This window comes from Stegodyphus dumicola, chromosome 1 (assembly GCF_044657685.1).
Source record: "Stegodyphus dumicola isolate Sdum_Otavi_A_Nest chromosome 1, ASM4465768v1".
Lineage (NCBI taxonomy): Eukaryota > Metazoa > Arthropoda > Arachnida > Araneae > Eresidae > Stegodyphus > Stegodyphus dumicola.
The window spans coordinates 258,474,718-258,491,260 of NC_140768.1; the positions used below are offsets into that span (position 1 = coordinate 258,474,718).

At 29.9% G+C, this 16,543-nt stretch overlaps 1 protein-coding gene across 3 annotated transcripts in view; it reads left to right on the forward strand.

Moving 5' to 3' along the window:
• LOC118198697 (meckelin) overlaps window positions 1–16,543 on the forward strand; it is a 107,673-nt gene that overhangs the window by 61,892 nt on the left and 29,238 nt on the right. For all 3 annotated transcript variants that reach the window (XM_085827371.1, XM_085827372.1, XM_085827373.1), the window contains 5 exons: window positions 2,542–2,598; window positions 5,882–5,980; window positions 6,154–6,252; window positions 11,110–11,196; window positions 14,734–15,057. In XM_085827371.1, coding sequence (XP_085683497.1) covers window positions 2,542–2,598; window positions 5,882–5,980; window positions 6,154–6,252; window positions 11,110–11,196; window positions 14,734–15,057 — 666 coding nt within the window. The remainder of the gene's footprint in view (window positions 1–2,541; window positions 2,599–5,881; window positions 5,981–6,153; window positions 6,253–11,109; window positions 11,197–14,733; window positions 15,058–16,543) is intronic.

Here is a 16,543-nt window from a genome sequence, read left to right on the forward strand (position 1 = left end):
GAAGGTTGGCCAAGAAGTTTGCTGTTCTTGTAAGAGTGCCAGGTCTGCTACTCTGGAAGACATCACCTCCATGATAATGAGTGTGGCTGCCGTTGCCCTTTGGAGATTACACTGTAAAATTTTGATGTTGATGCGCTCTCTTCTATAAACTTTTCTCTGTTATTTAGTAGACTTCCTGGCTGAGTTCATTCTCACCAATTCTTGTCTGAAAGATGAACATTTCGATGTGCTTGTTGGATGTTGCATGTCAAAGGTGCTACCTATCATCTTGTTAGCGAGGCTGCTGTTGACTTTTCTATTGGGTGCCCTTTGTGATGCTTGGAACAGGCTGTACCCGACTTACAGTAACGTTTGTAGTGCCTGGATTCTTGGCAGTTGTCTCACCTGGAGCTATTCTTTGAAATTGTAGTGATTATGTCCAATGTAGATTCTTTTCTTTTCTAATACCTGTATGGCCTGTTCTCTTGCAACAACCACTGGCCAATGGCAGGTGTTATCCTCCTTTGGGTAAAAATGAATAGGTAATATAAACTTTTGTGTTACTTTGGAAAGTTGGAGAAAGCTTCTGTGATATCTGTAGCAGTACTGTATTGTGGTACTTCAAAGACTATTAAAGTATGTGGTCTGAGCACTCTTACATTTAATGTGTTTTCTAATTCCGGAATTTCACTGATGGTGGTCCAGGTCTGTCTTCTCTCTACACCTGATGAGTAGTTCCTGTGAGTGCATAGGCCTTATTTCTACAAAGTTAATCCCCACTTTGCTAGGCTTAATACTACTGACGAGCTGCTTTTTTATGCTTTCAGTGCGACTCATATCTGTACTTTTAATAAGGAATACATGGTCAGGAAGCTTTTTGGCTGGAGAAACTTTTTTAGTCTTCTGTGTCTGTTAACCACAACGGAAAAACTTTCACTTACTGCTTCTTCTCCCTGCTGCTGCCTGTTTCCTGTTTGTTGTACTGGTGCAGTTGTTGGTATTTCTATGGTTGCTTCTATTGCTGCAGAGGAGTGCCATTGTAAATTTAAATGTCTTGTTAATTCCAAAATTTGCTCCTCTTGGTTGGCTATAAGGATCTCTTGCTTTGAAGCTATATTCAGGATCTCTCAAATAAAATCCTGTATTTTATCGTGACCTGCAGTCTTAAGCTGGGATCTGACCTTGCACACTGTAATGTGCCCTCTAACGTTCTCCATAATTGCATTAATTTTCTCCAGTTATGAGGGCCATTAGACGATGGTCTGTCGGGAATATTCAAGGTAGAATCTTTGCCTGTTTTAGGAGAGTGACCCCATTAAATATGGGGAATCTGCACTGCTTACTTCACTTTTGTAATAAAAAAGATAAGCCCTAATCAAAGGAACCTGAAGCTGAATGTACTAAGTACTGTGGCCAAATATGGCTACAGGAAAATACTGGTACTTTTGATAAGGAGAACAGTGGTGAGAGCCACCAGCAGCAGTTATTGGTACAAAACAATTGAGAAACTAACAACAGTAAGTTATATGCTTATATACATACATACTTTAATACAACAATTAATACATCAAATAAAGGGGCAAATAAAATGAAAATTAATGCACAATAAGTTATGAAATTAGGTACCAAAATATTTAACAAGGCATGCTGAAATGTGCCTGTGTTGCAAAATTATCACACGACCAGCGAAAATAACAGAGCCCTGTTATCCGAATTGCACAAAATTAATAATTATAAATATGGCACATACACTACTGGCCACCATAAATGCAACACCCTGAAGGAAGCATGCAAATAACATGAAATTTACAACATGCATTAGCAGAGGTGAGATATGCAAATGATTAGAATTAAATGCAAACACGTAAAATTGTAAAAATCACTTGATAAAATTAGAACTATTGGACCTAAAATTCTAAGATGCACATCAAATTATAGATAATTCAGAGGCTTACCTTTTTGCTGTATAATGCTGCAGCACTCCCAGTAGATGAAGAGGTATTAAAGAATTAAGCCTTGAAAATGGCACTTGTAAAGATACTGTATAAAAACATCACTCACTATCACACTACAGACTTGAGACTTGTACCAGAAGCAAGCGGAAAGTACCAGCTGACTGATGGTACGTAGATTAAAGTTGGTTGGCTAAAAGGTGCTGAGATACCCTTTAATATGAAATCACGTATGAGTGGCACTTCACTGAGATGATCAGTCCCCAGCTCCATTTATAATGGTAATCACAAAGACAATGGAAATAACATTTTAATAAACCACATCTATGGAACTATTCAGCATAGCCACAGGAAGCTGACATCAAGTTGAAACTCTCAACGAGACCTTTTCATTGATATATGAACTTTTGCACTTTAAAACAGCACTTTTACCACATAAAACTTAGAGCTCGCTTCTGCATGTGTGCACTCTCTTTTGCAGGTCAAACCCTGGCCCATCACATTTGACTGTTTTTATATTGATATTTGTTATTATTCTTTATTTTAATATATTACTAATTTAAATATATTTATTGAGTTTATGGTATATGTTACTGATATATTTTTATAGATGAAATTTGAAGTTTCATATGAATTGGACCAGTCTACTACAATGGGTGGAGTAACGGTATTACTATACAGCTTTATAATTTTCTTTTGCTTGTATATTTTATACTTTTGTTCTGTATCTTATAAAATGTGTGTGTATGTAGTACTTTTGTGCTAAACTATGGCCAGAGGATTGTGACTGGTAAGGAAATATAAAAACCAAGTTAATTTTGTAGCCATAGCTGAATCCCCTAACAAAATAAAAATAAAATTTTAGAGATAGCTAGGACTGTTCCTGGGGGAACAGCAGGCATGTGCTATCACTGCTTGTGTCCTCCTTAAAAAGAGAACACATAACTTGAAACTTGGATTAGATAATAATAATAAAAATATGTTGTCTTTGAGTGAGAATCTGCTATTAAATCCAGATTTTTCAAAATATAGTGGTAGAGCTTTTCTTCTCCTCATCTCCGGCCTATGGGGGACAACGTCCACAACAAATTTTTAATGGAAAAACTCTGGGTTGAAGGAAAGGTAAGATAGGAAAGGAGCCGGATGGGGTAAAGTCAAAATCAAGAAAATTACTTGTAATAATTAGGTTTTAAAATCTTCATCAGGTTGAAAAAATCAAAACTGTGTAAGATATTTTGATGCATAATCTGGAAAACTAAAAATAAATTAATTTTATATAGAAGCAGGGATTTTACTATTTCTAACAGTTAATTTAAATTCACTAGCTGGATTTAAAGGTTTGAATTTGGTTGACTGCACAATTTCTGATTTCTTTTTTGGTACGAGGATTAGGCTTATCTGTTTCAAAAGTAACTTCAGAATATTGTTTTAAAATTTTGTAAGGGGCCTGAGAAAGGAGGAGAAGGTTTACAGGTATTAGGATATTCATATTCTTCATTGACATTTGTGGCCACAATTCACTTGGCACTCTAATCATACCTATTTCCAGAACATTTACATTTTTGATACTTTTGCAATAGGAAGGAAGCACAGCAAAATTACGTAAAAGCAGCGCATAGACAGAAGCTAAAGTGCGTAGTTATCCAATATGGCAGGCTGTGAAGAGAAAGGTTTTGCTTTAAGTTATCAAAGTTTAGGTTCCCAGTTACTACTTCATCAGCATTATGCAAGCTTTGTGGCATAGATTAATCTAAAAGTGATGCAGTCCATAAATGTTATTATTGCCATTATTAATTTATTATTTGAAAGATTTAAATTTTACATATTCCCTGCCTTCAAGAAGAAAATGGTTGGATGAGAAAAAAGCTTTTTTTTTTAAGAGAAAAAGCACTAAAACAGTAGCAAATGAATGTAAATCATAAAATTTTAACCAACATAGTTAATTAAATAATTATAAAGTATAAATATAAATTTTTAAAAATAAATTTAATTTTTAGAGTCCTATTAAATATTTCAGCATTAAAGTCCAAAAGTATTTTGATTTGAGAGTTCATGTAATCATAATTCTTCAAGGAAGGTTCTTGTTGCATGCTGGAGATCAAAAAAAAAAATTTTTTTCTGTGCAGTGTTGCCATTACTCACTTTGAAATCATAGAGTTTGTTAATCAAAAATTCATTAAAGTGTTACAAAATACAAAACTGATAATAAAACAAATTTCAAATTCCAAATTAGGGCTTCCAGATGCCCATATTCAGTGGAAGATTACATTATTCAAAATTTGATAGCTCTAAGGTACCATTGTTTTAACACAGTGTGAGAAACATTCATACATTTATGCAGATTCTTCATTTTTTAATTTCTTTAAATATAACACAGGGCAATAATATTTGGTGGCAACAATTAAAAAAATGAACTGACATTTAACATTTTCAACGCAAAATGCCAAAACGAAATTAATAGTCGTTCTGGGCAAATTGCCTCTTTGGATTAATAAATTATTAAATTAATGATAAATAGTTTAATAAAAAAAATAAAATACCAGACCTTGTCTTATTTGAAGCTCCAAATTGACTTACAGTTTCATTCAAAAACTAAGAAATAGCTTAGCAAGCTTCCGGCTGAATTTAAACCCTAAATATACAGTATAACGTGATATTTCGATTTATTGGCTGTTCTTTTCTTAAAAGTCTTAACCTGCATCCATTTTCATAACTGCCAGTGATTCTGAAAACTCTCCTACTTGACAAAAAAGGCCATTAAATATTAACTTGTTCCAGACCAAAATCAAAGACAGTAGATGTTACTGGACAGCTACCCAGCAAGGTATTCCCTACAGCGAAGTTGTCATAGCCTTTGTGGTTTGAAATAAAAAAAAAGTATAAAGAATAAATAATTGAAAATATAAAGTAGAGCAGTATATACTGTTTCAAAAAGAAATTACACTTATTTTTATTAGTCCAAAGGAGCTTTGTCCCTGAAGGACTGTTGTTTTCGTTTTGCGATTTTGTGTTGAATCACTATAAATTTCCATTTCACTTTTCAAATTGTTGCCACCAAATGTTAGAGTCCTGCATTATATTTGAAGAAATAAAATAATGAAAAATCTGCATAATTGTATGTAAATTTCTTGCATTGTGGTAAAACAACATTACATAGAGCCATCAAATTTTGAATGACGTAATCCTCCTACGAATATGGGCATGTGGAAGACCAAATTCGGAATTTGTTTTATTATCGATTTCATATTTTGTAAAACTTTAACGAATTTTTTATTAACAAACTCAAGGATTTCAAAGCAAGCAATGGCAACACTCTACAGGGAAAAAAACGTTTTTATCTCCAGTGCGTGGAACTGTGTATCGGAAATTCTAAAGATATGCTCATTTTAAAATTATTTTGCGACATTGCTATTGAACTGAATTTTATGGTTTAAGTGCAAAGAACATGATATTTAATAAATAAAGGTAACACACAAAACGTTAAAAAAACGCCCCTTTGGACAAATTTAAAATCTGAAACCTTTCAGATTTTTTTATTAAATTTTTACATATGCTTGTTATATAATGTTCCTAGACCACTGTCATTCATCTTTCATTTTTGTTATAAAGTTGCATTGTAATTTGTTATAGGTATTGTGCAGATTTGCAGAAATGTATGAAAAATTATCTAAAATAAAACCCTCTTGTGGGGCCCCTCTTGAATTTGGGGCTTGGAAAGACCTTCATTTTCCCTATCCCTTGTATGCTTTGCCATATTCAAATAACCTAACCATTACTGAAATTATTATAAATATAGCGTACAGGAGGAAAAAAGAGAGAGAGAGTTTGCAAATATTAAATAACTTAATTTAGTATGAATAACTGGAGTTCTGCTGTACTTAATTCATTAAATTGTGTTTTAAATTTTTACTATATTATAATCTTTTTTCCATTAACTTTTGGATTTCTAGATAGCTTTGGCAGTTCTGAGTTCTCTTGCTCTCATTTGGTCTGTAGTACAAACATGGAGTTGGTTTAGGCGTTCAGATAAACATGCCTTTGATTTAGTGGTAAGTTTTAACGACTGCAATAAAATAGAGTAGTCATGAAATGTAATTATGTTTGTATCTCATGAAAATGAAATTTACATTTCTATCTGCATTTTTATATTACTTTAATTTACAAAGCTTGTTAACAGATAGGGAAGTTTATATATTGATGTATTTTTCATTTGTTTTTATAGTCTCTTGGGAAGTTCATTATATTCATGAGTGGAAATCTCGCTACTGTTTTCTTTATTGTTATGTTTTGTGTGTCTCTAAAATGGTTTCTGTTTTTTAAAGTAAGTATGTTAATTCTGTAATTTAATTTTTAGTATACATGAATTAATGTAGTATTCTGCATTAAAAATGAAGCATTGGCAGTTGAAAACCTTAAAATATCTGCCCTTTTGTGTGATTCTCATTTTTGTAGTATAAAAAAAATCATCTAAAAAAAATCAGAGGTGACCTTTTTTCCTGTAATTTACTGTAAAATTGTTATTGTAAAAGTAATATTAAGCCATTTACTTAAAATTGACAATTATTTAAAATTTCTGACTAACTTTAAATTAATATATTAAAATCTACAGTGCTTTGAACATGGATTCAGTGCAGTACAAAGTCTGAGATTTGAGCTCGTCGGGACTTCGGCAATTCCGAATTAAGATTTTTCTAAATATTAAATCCTCAATTTAAATCTAGTTAGATGACATGTAGACATTGTAAAATTAAAAATATGAAATAGTGGTTTATGAAATAATAAAGCATTTATAACCTTAAGGGAATCAAAATTTACCCTCTCCCAAAAAACTGAATATTTATTTGTTTGCTTTATTAAATAATTCTTTCAATGTATGTTGTCTAAATTGCTTTGTTTTTTGTGCTAATACTTTCTTCTTAATTCCATAGAAAGACTTAATTTCTTGTTCAGTTATGAAATTTCATTCCTCTTTCCATTAAATCGGAACCACACTACAGATTTTGCCCTCCATTAGTTGACAGATGATTGGGGCATTGTAATCCCAATGAGAAACTTGTGTTATATCATCTTCATGTATTACCACTTCTCCACATATTTTCACAAATACCATTAATTGCAAAATTTTACTTTCTGTTTGCAATATTTAAAAACTTTCAAATTTGTGGCTGCGGTCATAAAGCTTAGATAGCATGCGCTATGCACTATTCATGTGTGTCATGGCATGGCATTGACATCTAAAAAAAATTGTTCCACTAAACTTTGTCTTGGTTGACTAAAGATAATTGTTCTACTAAATTTTATCTTGTCAGCATGTTTGTATTGCATGCTGACAAAGTTAAGCCTGAGTTATATTAGTTTAATTGTTTATTATACTATGTTTATTTCCAAATATGCTTTAGGCTTAACTGAGTCCTGAATAAATTAATTCCCTCATAAGGGTGGCCCTAAATATTTTGTGGCCAGCACAATTTCTGCATGACCTAAATTCTAAAAATTTTGCATCCCTCTACCTTCCCTAAATTCTAAAGATTTTGCCATCCCTTAATTCTGTTGCTCAGTTCTCTTTCAGTTTTAAAAATTTGCCTTTCCTAAAATCATCTGGCTGGTGCACCGCTGCACCAGCTCTGGCACCAGGTTTAGGCTTATCTGAAAAGTGACTCAGTTATTTTTAACTCATACAGCATTAAAAGTGTTGTAGTCTATGAGTATGATTTACAAAATCTGTTTCTTGCACATAGAAAGAAATTTTTATTAAAAATCTCATCAACATGTTCAACACTTCACAGTTAACTTATATAATAATTATATAACGGAAACTAAGTTAACTGTTATATAATCCAATAATTATATAACAGTTAACTTATGTATTTCGTTTATATTATAACCCATAATTCACAAAATTTATATCATTTAAAGAATAGAATTATCTAATAGTTGTCACATGTTCTATTCAAATACTATAATAAAGCTAGAATGATGTATAAAAGCAATTAAGCAAACAAAACAAAAAAGAAACAGTTTTTCACAGACGATTGAGTATTTCTCATTTAATTAATTCAATTCTCACTTTGCGAGAACGCAAAAATACATAAAAACTCAAAATATCTATATTAAAAATTACAAAGTAAATCTTAAACATTTATTTCCTCGAAAAAATTCCAGAAAGAATTAAGCATGATTTAATTGGCAATAATAAATGAATGCATAATCTTTGTTCTTGTGAAGCTAAGTCTCTCTAGATTAGCAACAAATCCACTAGTCTACTGTTTCAAATGTAAACATCAATGGCCGCCATAAAAAAAGGCCTAGCCCCACTTAGACAACTTTAAAATTGTTGATAATTCTAAAAATATTGCATACAGATTTACTAAAGGCATAAAAACCTTAACCGGAAGATAAAAACAACATAATACAATCATTTTTAAAGCGAAAAATGTACAATTTACAAACATATAAGAGTAAAGAAATGAGATCACTTAGCCGGGTAACAGAGTGGATATATTTATAAGTATATTTATATACATTTGGTGTGGGCGATTGCAACCAAAATACGAGGTGCACATCTACATGTTGTAGTAGTCTTATATACAAAATTTCAAAGTTCTGAGGCTGCTCGTTTTTGAGTTATGCGAGATACATACGTGCGTACAGACACCATGAAAAATTCTCTTCGAAATTCATTATAAAGCAGTTTTATAATTTTTTTGAAGAAAAAGAGTCTTTTATTCTGTCCTTACGTACAGATGACACGCAAAAACATCGTTAAATTGCATTCGATAGCGGTCAAAATGGATATTTTCGTTGAAATATGTTGGCTGAAACGTTTCGCGATTACAATACTTCGTTTTTACTTCGTACAAGGAAGTAAAAAGAAAAAGTTGTTTAGGTGTCATTATGCAGGTCACTGCTCCTGCTGTGCATTGATAGTCATGATGATAAATATTAAAAGAAAGATTCACCTGGTTGGCTTAAAGGATATAAATTATTTAATAGTAAAATATTTCGGTTTGAGATGTATGCCAAGCAAAATGGCGGCTATGGAGCCGAATTATTCATCATACCATGCATGTTTGTCCTAATAAATGATGGTTTCTTTCATAAGGAGGTATTTTATTTACTGCCAAAATGAAATTAAGAATCAGAACACTGCACATGTTTTAATTATGGAAAAATATCAAGTGCTAGAAGCACAGAAAAAATTTCTAGGGAGAAAAAAGAGGTTATTGTGATCTGGGGGTCCGAATTTTAGATTGTTTTAAATATTGGATATCTGGATTTTTGATTTTATGTTGTATTTGCTTTTATATGTGCACTTTTTAATGTATACGCATGCAATTTAATAATTATTCTTATTTGTAAGGGAGAAATGTTCCCTCAAATATTAAGTGTTAGGATTATATAAAATGCATTTGTAGCATTTTATGACATATTTAACTGTTCATTGTAAAAGTATAATACATTTTTTAAATGATCTGGTATGTAACTGCTGTGAAAAATTCTGAATTAGTTTCCTGAAGATTAATTATTTTAAGAAAATATTTATGATGTATTAAATTGTGTATTCATTCCTAGTTTTACTAATTTAGGAAAAATTGAGAGAGAAATGTGTCTTGAGAAAAAAACTAATTTAAAGGAGAGAAGCTGTTAAAAGAACATGGCGGTTCAATATTTTAAAGAAGTCAATTATAGAATTATTACTTCCAATGATTTTTCTATCTATTTACACATTTTACTTTTCATACTTCTACAAAGAGTATTTTGTTATATCATGTGTAGAAAAAATAAGAAAAGATACACGAGAGCAGAGTTGCCAGATATCACACTGAAGTGGAGACACTTGATTTTTCATGAAGTCTCCCATTCTCTTGATAAATCTCCAAATGTTCAGATTTTTTTAATATTTACCTGAATTAGATAATTTTTTTTTTTTTTTTTTTTTTCCAAATAGTTCTGGTAGAACATTTTAACACTAAATTCTAAGGGAAAAGGGGAAAAAATTAATAAAAAAATTCTAAACCAACAGCTCTCTCTTTCTTTCTTTTTTTTTTTTAATGGAACTTAAATTGTTCAAATTTTTTTTCAAGTGATTTCTAGCATAATTTTCTGATTAATTTTTAATTGATCTAAGCTGGTAAATTCATGCTAGAGATTTGTAGAACATTGCATAATGGCTTAACTAATATTTAGTAGTAATAGTAACAAATATTAAGTGTTTAATTTTGCTTTAAATGCATAAGTGATTTATTTTTAAATTTACGTAGGCAGTTGTTAACATATTGGTTTCTAAATTTGTGATAAACATAGATTTCATAAATAAGACTTTTTCTTGAGTTTTGACCATTATAAAATTTTAAGAAAGTTAGAAAATTAAATGCAATCAATCTTGGATCATAACTTAAAGTTAAAATAATGAATTGAATATTAAACTAATGTATTTTACATCGAAATCATGGTTTTAATTTGATACTCTGAATTAGGCATTATAAAATGATTTTTAAGTAAAATTTATCAATAGACATCTTTGAATTTGCGATTGCTGTGTAGCACAAATATCCTCTTGTTTTTTATATTTCAATGCTGGCAGCTCTGAGGAGAATATGCCAATAAAAAATGGTATTTTTTAATCATACAGTCAGAAACTAATTTAATTTTATTAAAAACTGGTTAGAATGAATTACATTTCAAGTTTAAAAAAGGTATGTTTCTGGGTGGGGTAATTTTGATCAGTATCCAAGTATTTTGTGAATTAATTCCTGTATAAAAAATGCACTCATCTATAAATGCATAATGTGTTCAGAGTAGGAAGCAGAATATTATGCATATAGGCAAAATAATACAATATCATCTAAATCTTTATTCAATAAATATGTATCTTTTTTTTTTTTTTTTTTTTTTTTTTTAATTTTATTTTGTGTGGTCAGATTTCTTATTTACTATCATTGGTATAAATTGGTGAAATAAAAATAGAATTCTTTAAAATGAGAAGTTTTACTTAATATTATTTTAAGTATTATCATATTTTATTCAGTTACATATCAGGTTATCAAATATTTTTTCCATATAACCTTTAATATTTGACGTTTTTATGAAATAACCTTTAATATTTGACGTTTTTATGAAATAATCTGAAAGAAGCATTTTTTAGTGTATCTAATAGTACATATTACTTATCTTTTAGAGACAGTCTGTGTTGCATACTCTTTTGCCCAATGTAGAACAAGAAAAATTTCTGGGTATTTATTTAGGAATAGCCTTGGCAATGAAAGTAATTTTTATTTGATTATTAAATTTGATGTTGCTATTACTTTATTTTATTAAATATATTCCAAAAGTGCTCATTGGATTAAAGTACTATGATGTATGTTTAAATAACTAGTAAATTTTCTTTTCTAATATTTGCATATAAGAATGTGATTTTTGTAGTTTTAATGGTAGAGCATAATTATATACTTTCTGATTATCTGCACTCCCATGGAAAAGTCATGAACTCGCCGTCTTTGGAGAATATCCATGAATTCATTAGCGACTAATTTATCACCAAGGCTAATGCTAGAAAGGCAACAGCAATCTTCAAAATGATGGTGCACTGAAAATTCTATACAACAGCAGTTAATCGATAAAGTTAAAAATCCAAGAGATGTCAGTAATAAAATATTTGTGTTTTTAAAGAAATACTTTTTTGTGCTATTGTGCTCCCCATGTCTGCAGTGATCTATTTTCGCGTTAGCAGTCTCAGCGTTATGGACAGAAAATTTATTATAGAATGGTAGCTTTTATATTCATTACACATGAAAAATTCTGCCAGCTTTTAATGTATCCGATTTGGGGTTGATTGTGTATTGGAAGAAAAGGAAGCAAGGTACAAAGTGAGAGAATTATTTTTAAATTATAATCAAGAAAATACTTTTTGTTCACGATATTTTGAGGAACTTTGAAATTTCGGAGCTAAATCTGTAACGCTCATAGGGTTAGAAAAGCATGAGAGTTGCACAAATTCAGCATTCAGGTGATTTGGCATTGTGCACTAGATGAGACAGATGTGTTTCTCATGTACTTGGGTTCTTGCATTAATACTTTTTGTCAACTTCATGGGTTGCCACATTAACTATTGCCCAATGTAGAACTATTGTCCAATGAACATTAACTATTGTCCAATGTAGAATGACAGCGTACTGCTTTTTTTGCCATTTTTCTGCTTTGTTGCAGGTAATCAGAAAGTACTCATGATATTAATATGAACAATAAAAAAAATGCTGTTTTGACTGATTGCATTTGATAAATTTTTCGTATTTGTCTCACACACACACTACAATCAAATTTCTGAAGATTTCATTCATTTCTAAAAGTAAAAATTATTTAATTTCAGTTTTATATGTAGAATGGAAATGCTTCCTACCTCTTTAATAAACTTTAAAATTAATATATTCCTATTCCTTTGCCACATAATTCATGAAGAATATTAAAAGCAGTGTACCTTTTTCTTCGTTATTTTTGTTATATGTTGAAAATGAAATTTTTATCTTTTGATTTAAATAAGTTGTAAATTAAATATATGTTTGCACTGGAATTGTAATATTTCTATGCATAGGAGGATATTATGTTTATAACATTATTAATGTGTATAGAGAGAATTTTGTATATATATTAGGATAGCTAATTATTTATTGCATTTTACTGACTACTAGCAGTGAAAACATTATTATATTTTTTATAAGAAAACAAATATTCACAATAGCTTTCACCAGATATTTTATGATTATTCTTTCTAAAAACTAATATATTATTGAACTTTCAGGCTTGTAGTGATAGGCTGTAGACATCATTCTCTTATAATCATTTTCATGTGAACAAAATGACTTAGTTCAAACCATACATTCTAGAAAATTAAATTTCCAAATGAACAACATTTTCTGCTTAATTGTGTAATGCAATTTGATAAAAATGTTAATTTTTACAGTTGCAGTAAGCAAATATATATTTTTAAAATTTATCGTCAAAAGAAATATGTATAGCAGTTATTGCTTTTAATATTTTACACATTTAGTACTTGAATAAATTTACATAAAAACTGAAGCTAGATAGAAAAATTTTGTATGAAAATTGGGACGTTTTCTCCAGTACTGAAATGTTGCACATGTTTTACCAAAGTATTCATTAAAAAGTTTTGCTGTGAGATTAAACTTTTCTTTTTATTTGTTATGCAAAAGTATTCTCATACTCATGTTTTCAATTATCACTTTTAAAGATTTTTATTTTATTTTAGTAGAATAGTTACTTAATATGAGAACTTGTGTATAATTTAAACTATTAAATTTTATAGCAATTTTAATTAAACAATTATTCTTGTAATATGTTTTAATGAAATTTCTTTTTAAGTTCCTTTAATTTTCTAATTTTTGTATTTTGGTAAATTTATAACAAAAGCACATAGTTTAATAAAATTGGGCAAGTTTTAAATACCTTAAAATTATACAGATTTGTTTAAATTAAGCTCTTCAAAATAGTTAGTTACTTCACAGTTAGTTGTCAATGAGGATTAGTGACAGTGTGCCCATATTCACATGAAGCTCTTTTATAACTTTTTATTTGTTTTACAAATTAATAATTTTACATCATGAATGTTTCACAAATGACATTTTCCAAAACCAACAATTAAAATAAGCATTACTTTATAAAAAGTTGTCACAAAAAGTATAAGCAGTACCAACCAGTGTTATATAAATTCTAATCATCCAATAATCTCTCAATCTGTCCTAACTGAGTCTAAAAAATTATTCTTACTGAAATTCCTGCTGTAATTGACCAAGTGTGAAACTTAGACAAAATTCCAATAATCTTATGATTCATAGAATTAATTCTACACAGTAATTTAATATACTTAAATATAAATAATAAAAATATAAAATAATAAAAGCAATTTTAATAAATAATTAATTGTTGATAAACTTTCAGTTTAATTAGTAGTAAAAAAAAATAATTGTATTTACTTTTACACTGCAGAAGAGGACTGCTCATCCTACGACTAAAAAATTTGCCTCCCAGCATTATTGTCCTCCTTGTAGAAGGGATCTAATGCTGCTGCACCCCCTCCGCTGGAAAACCGGTAGAACAGACTGCTACAAACATATGAAGAATAAGAAGTTCACAAGGCTATTTACAGCAGTGCATAAGTCTTTGCAGGCTACACAGTCTTGTGCTTATCACCGACTAAGTGAGATCACTGATGGTCCTGTGTTTTAGATAGAGATTAAATTTAGAACTTAACAAGCACAGTTACAATATTACAATCTAAGAAAAATGAGGCTGCATTATAGATATATGACTTAACATTTAGAATACTTATTTTAAAGTATACCACTTTCAGGCTAACTTCACAGAGCGCTATTAAACAATGCATTGAAGGTGCTATTAAAATTACTTGCTCTGTTGAATGAAGCAATTATGATATTAGAATTGAACAAAGTAATAATCATAATACAATTGAAGCAAAGATTGAATTCTGATGTTACAATAAGCAGCAAAACGAAACAAGGATTATGCATAGATGCACTGTGTATATACAGGCAGTTACAATTGAACCACACACAAAATGATTGCAAGAACTATTGTATTTACTATCGCAAGAAGCTTTTTTTTTTTTTTTTTCTTTATAATGGGATAGTTGTTTATTTTTTATTATATAATTAGTATACTGGTATAAAACATGAAATTCAATTTAATTTTGAAAAAATTTAAACATTTGTAAAATATTTTTAAAAATGCTATCTTCAGAGGATACATTTTAATCTTTTGTTCTTCTTAGGCAATACAACTTATCCATCTATTGGCTGTCCAGTGTAGCATAAATATATTTTTTATTGATTGGGAACGTCCAAGAGTTCGAGCTTCAACAACTAGTTCTCGTAATGTTACCAGCTCAAAAAATGTAGCTGAAACGTCTGCCGGAAGTGATACTAAGAAAAGCAATTCAAGTGCTTTGAAAGGAACCCCTGACAAAATCAATGCAGAAATGGCTGGTGTCAGCATTTGGCGTACTTACTTTGTTGCTAATGAATGGGCTGAAATTCAAAGTCAAAGAAAGATTAATCTTAGTATTCAACTCTTTGGTGTGCTGTTTTTCTTAAAAGTAAGTGACAGTAATACATTTTACTAACTTTTAATATGTTGATGTACTGCGCAAGGCACCTTTTTTTTAAATCTATTTCCAATACATTTTTCTCAACATTGTATAGGTGGATTTTACATTTGCAGTACATATATCTTTTGAAAATTGATTCCGGTAGCCATTGAAAATCCAAGGTAGGCTATTTTTATCCAAAGCGATGTGTTTTACAAATATCTCTGTCAAAGGAATGGTGTATAAAGTAGATATGGTAAGAAATTGATATCAGGATCAGGTAACTTGTTTTTTAGAGTATTGTAGGATATTTTATGTGATTTGGTATAGTAATGTGGAATGTATCGCAGGATGATTCTTCTGCTAGGAGCATCTCAACTATAAAATTGCTATCTGCTGGTCAGTATTGAATATGCATTTTGTAGGTGCATAAATTTGGCATTTATAAGTGATATTAATGTGTATAAAAGTGCTAAACTTTAATCCTTCAATACAAATTTCAAGCAATTGAAAGTAAGTGAGCTTTTTAGTCAGTTTACAGGATTGTTGAATTTAACAATGTGAAAGTGTGCTGCTCTGTTCTAAAGTAGCTAATTTTATTGGCTATGATATTGTTACATAAAATGAAAAACAAAATTGGATCTGATAATTTTTTAAAATGTGAATGATTACAGCAAAAATAAATCAAGTTTGTACTTTGTGTTAAAAAAAAAATTTTAAAAAAAAAAAAAAAAATCATAATTTCCAGTCCCATTTAAGTTAAATAGTATTTCTTCCAAAATTATGGAGCCTAATAAATTTATCCAGTTTCTATTGCATTTTCAATTTTCTCAAGAACAAATATATTGAAATTGTTTATCCTGTTATATACATTATCTTGGTTTTTCTTCTTCGCTCTCAATGTGTCTATTTTACTACATGACTGTTTACAAAAAAATTTGCTGATGCAATGCCATTAGATATTTGTGCTACCTGTATACGATTAAATAACATTTCTGAGTTCCATATATCTACTGTAAATCTTGTTCTTCCTTGCACTTCCAAGAATATATTGTAATGAAATGTATAGGCGCGGTAGGATGGCTTCTCCTCAAAGCAGTTTTAGGGTTTTATTTGATTTATCCCCTTAGACAGCAAATATTTTCATTGCACTGAGTAAAAGTTTGAATGATATTTCTTGAGAGTCTAGTCAAGTAATGTAGAACTGATAGTCAGCTAGAATTTTGAGTCATGCAGAAAATGTGTGCTCTTTTTCTGCTAAGAAATAAATATATCAAACCTTATTTTATTAAGTGGATAAATTCAAAGTCTGTAAACATGTATTATGGTTTGAAAGTATTCTTTGTTGCGGACTCCTATCAAATTAAATTGTCAACTGTTTTACAGATCCATTAAATGAAATGAAGCTGAAATCTCAAATGTACTGCAAAAATTTTTAATTTATATATTGGTGACTATTCTAAAGTATAGTGAAAGAAAAATGTGATTTCTCATG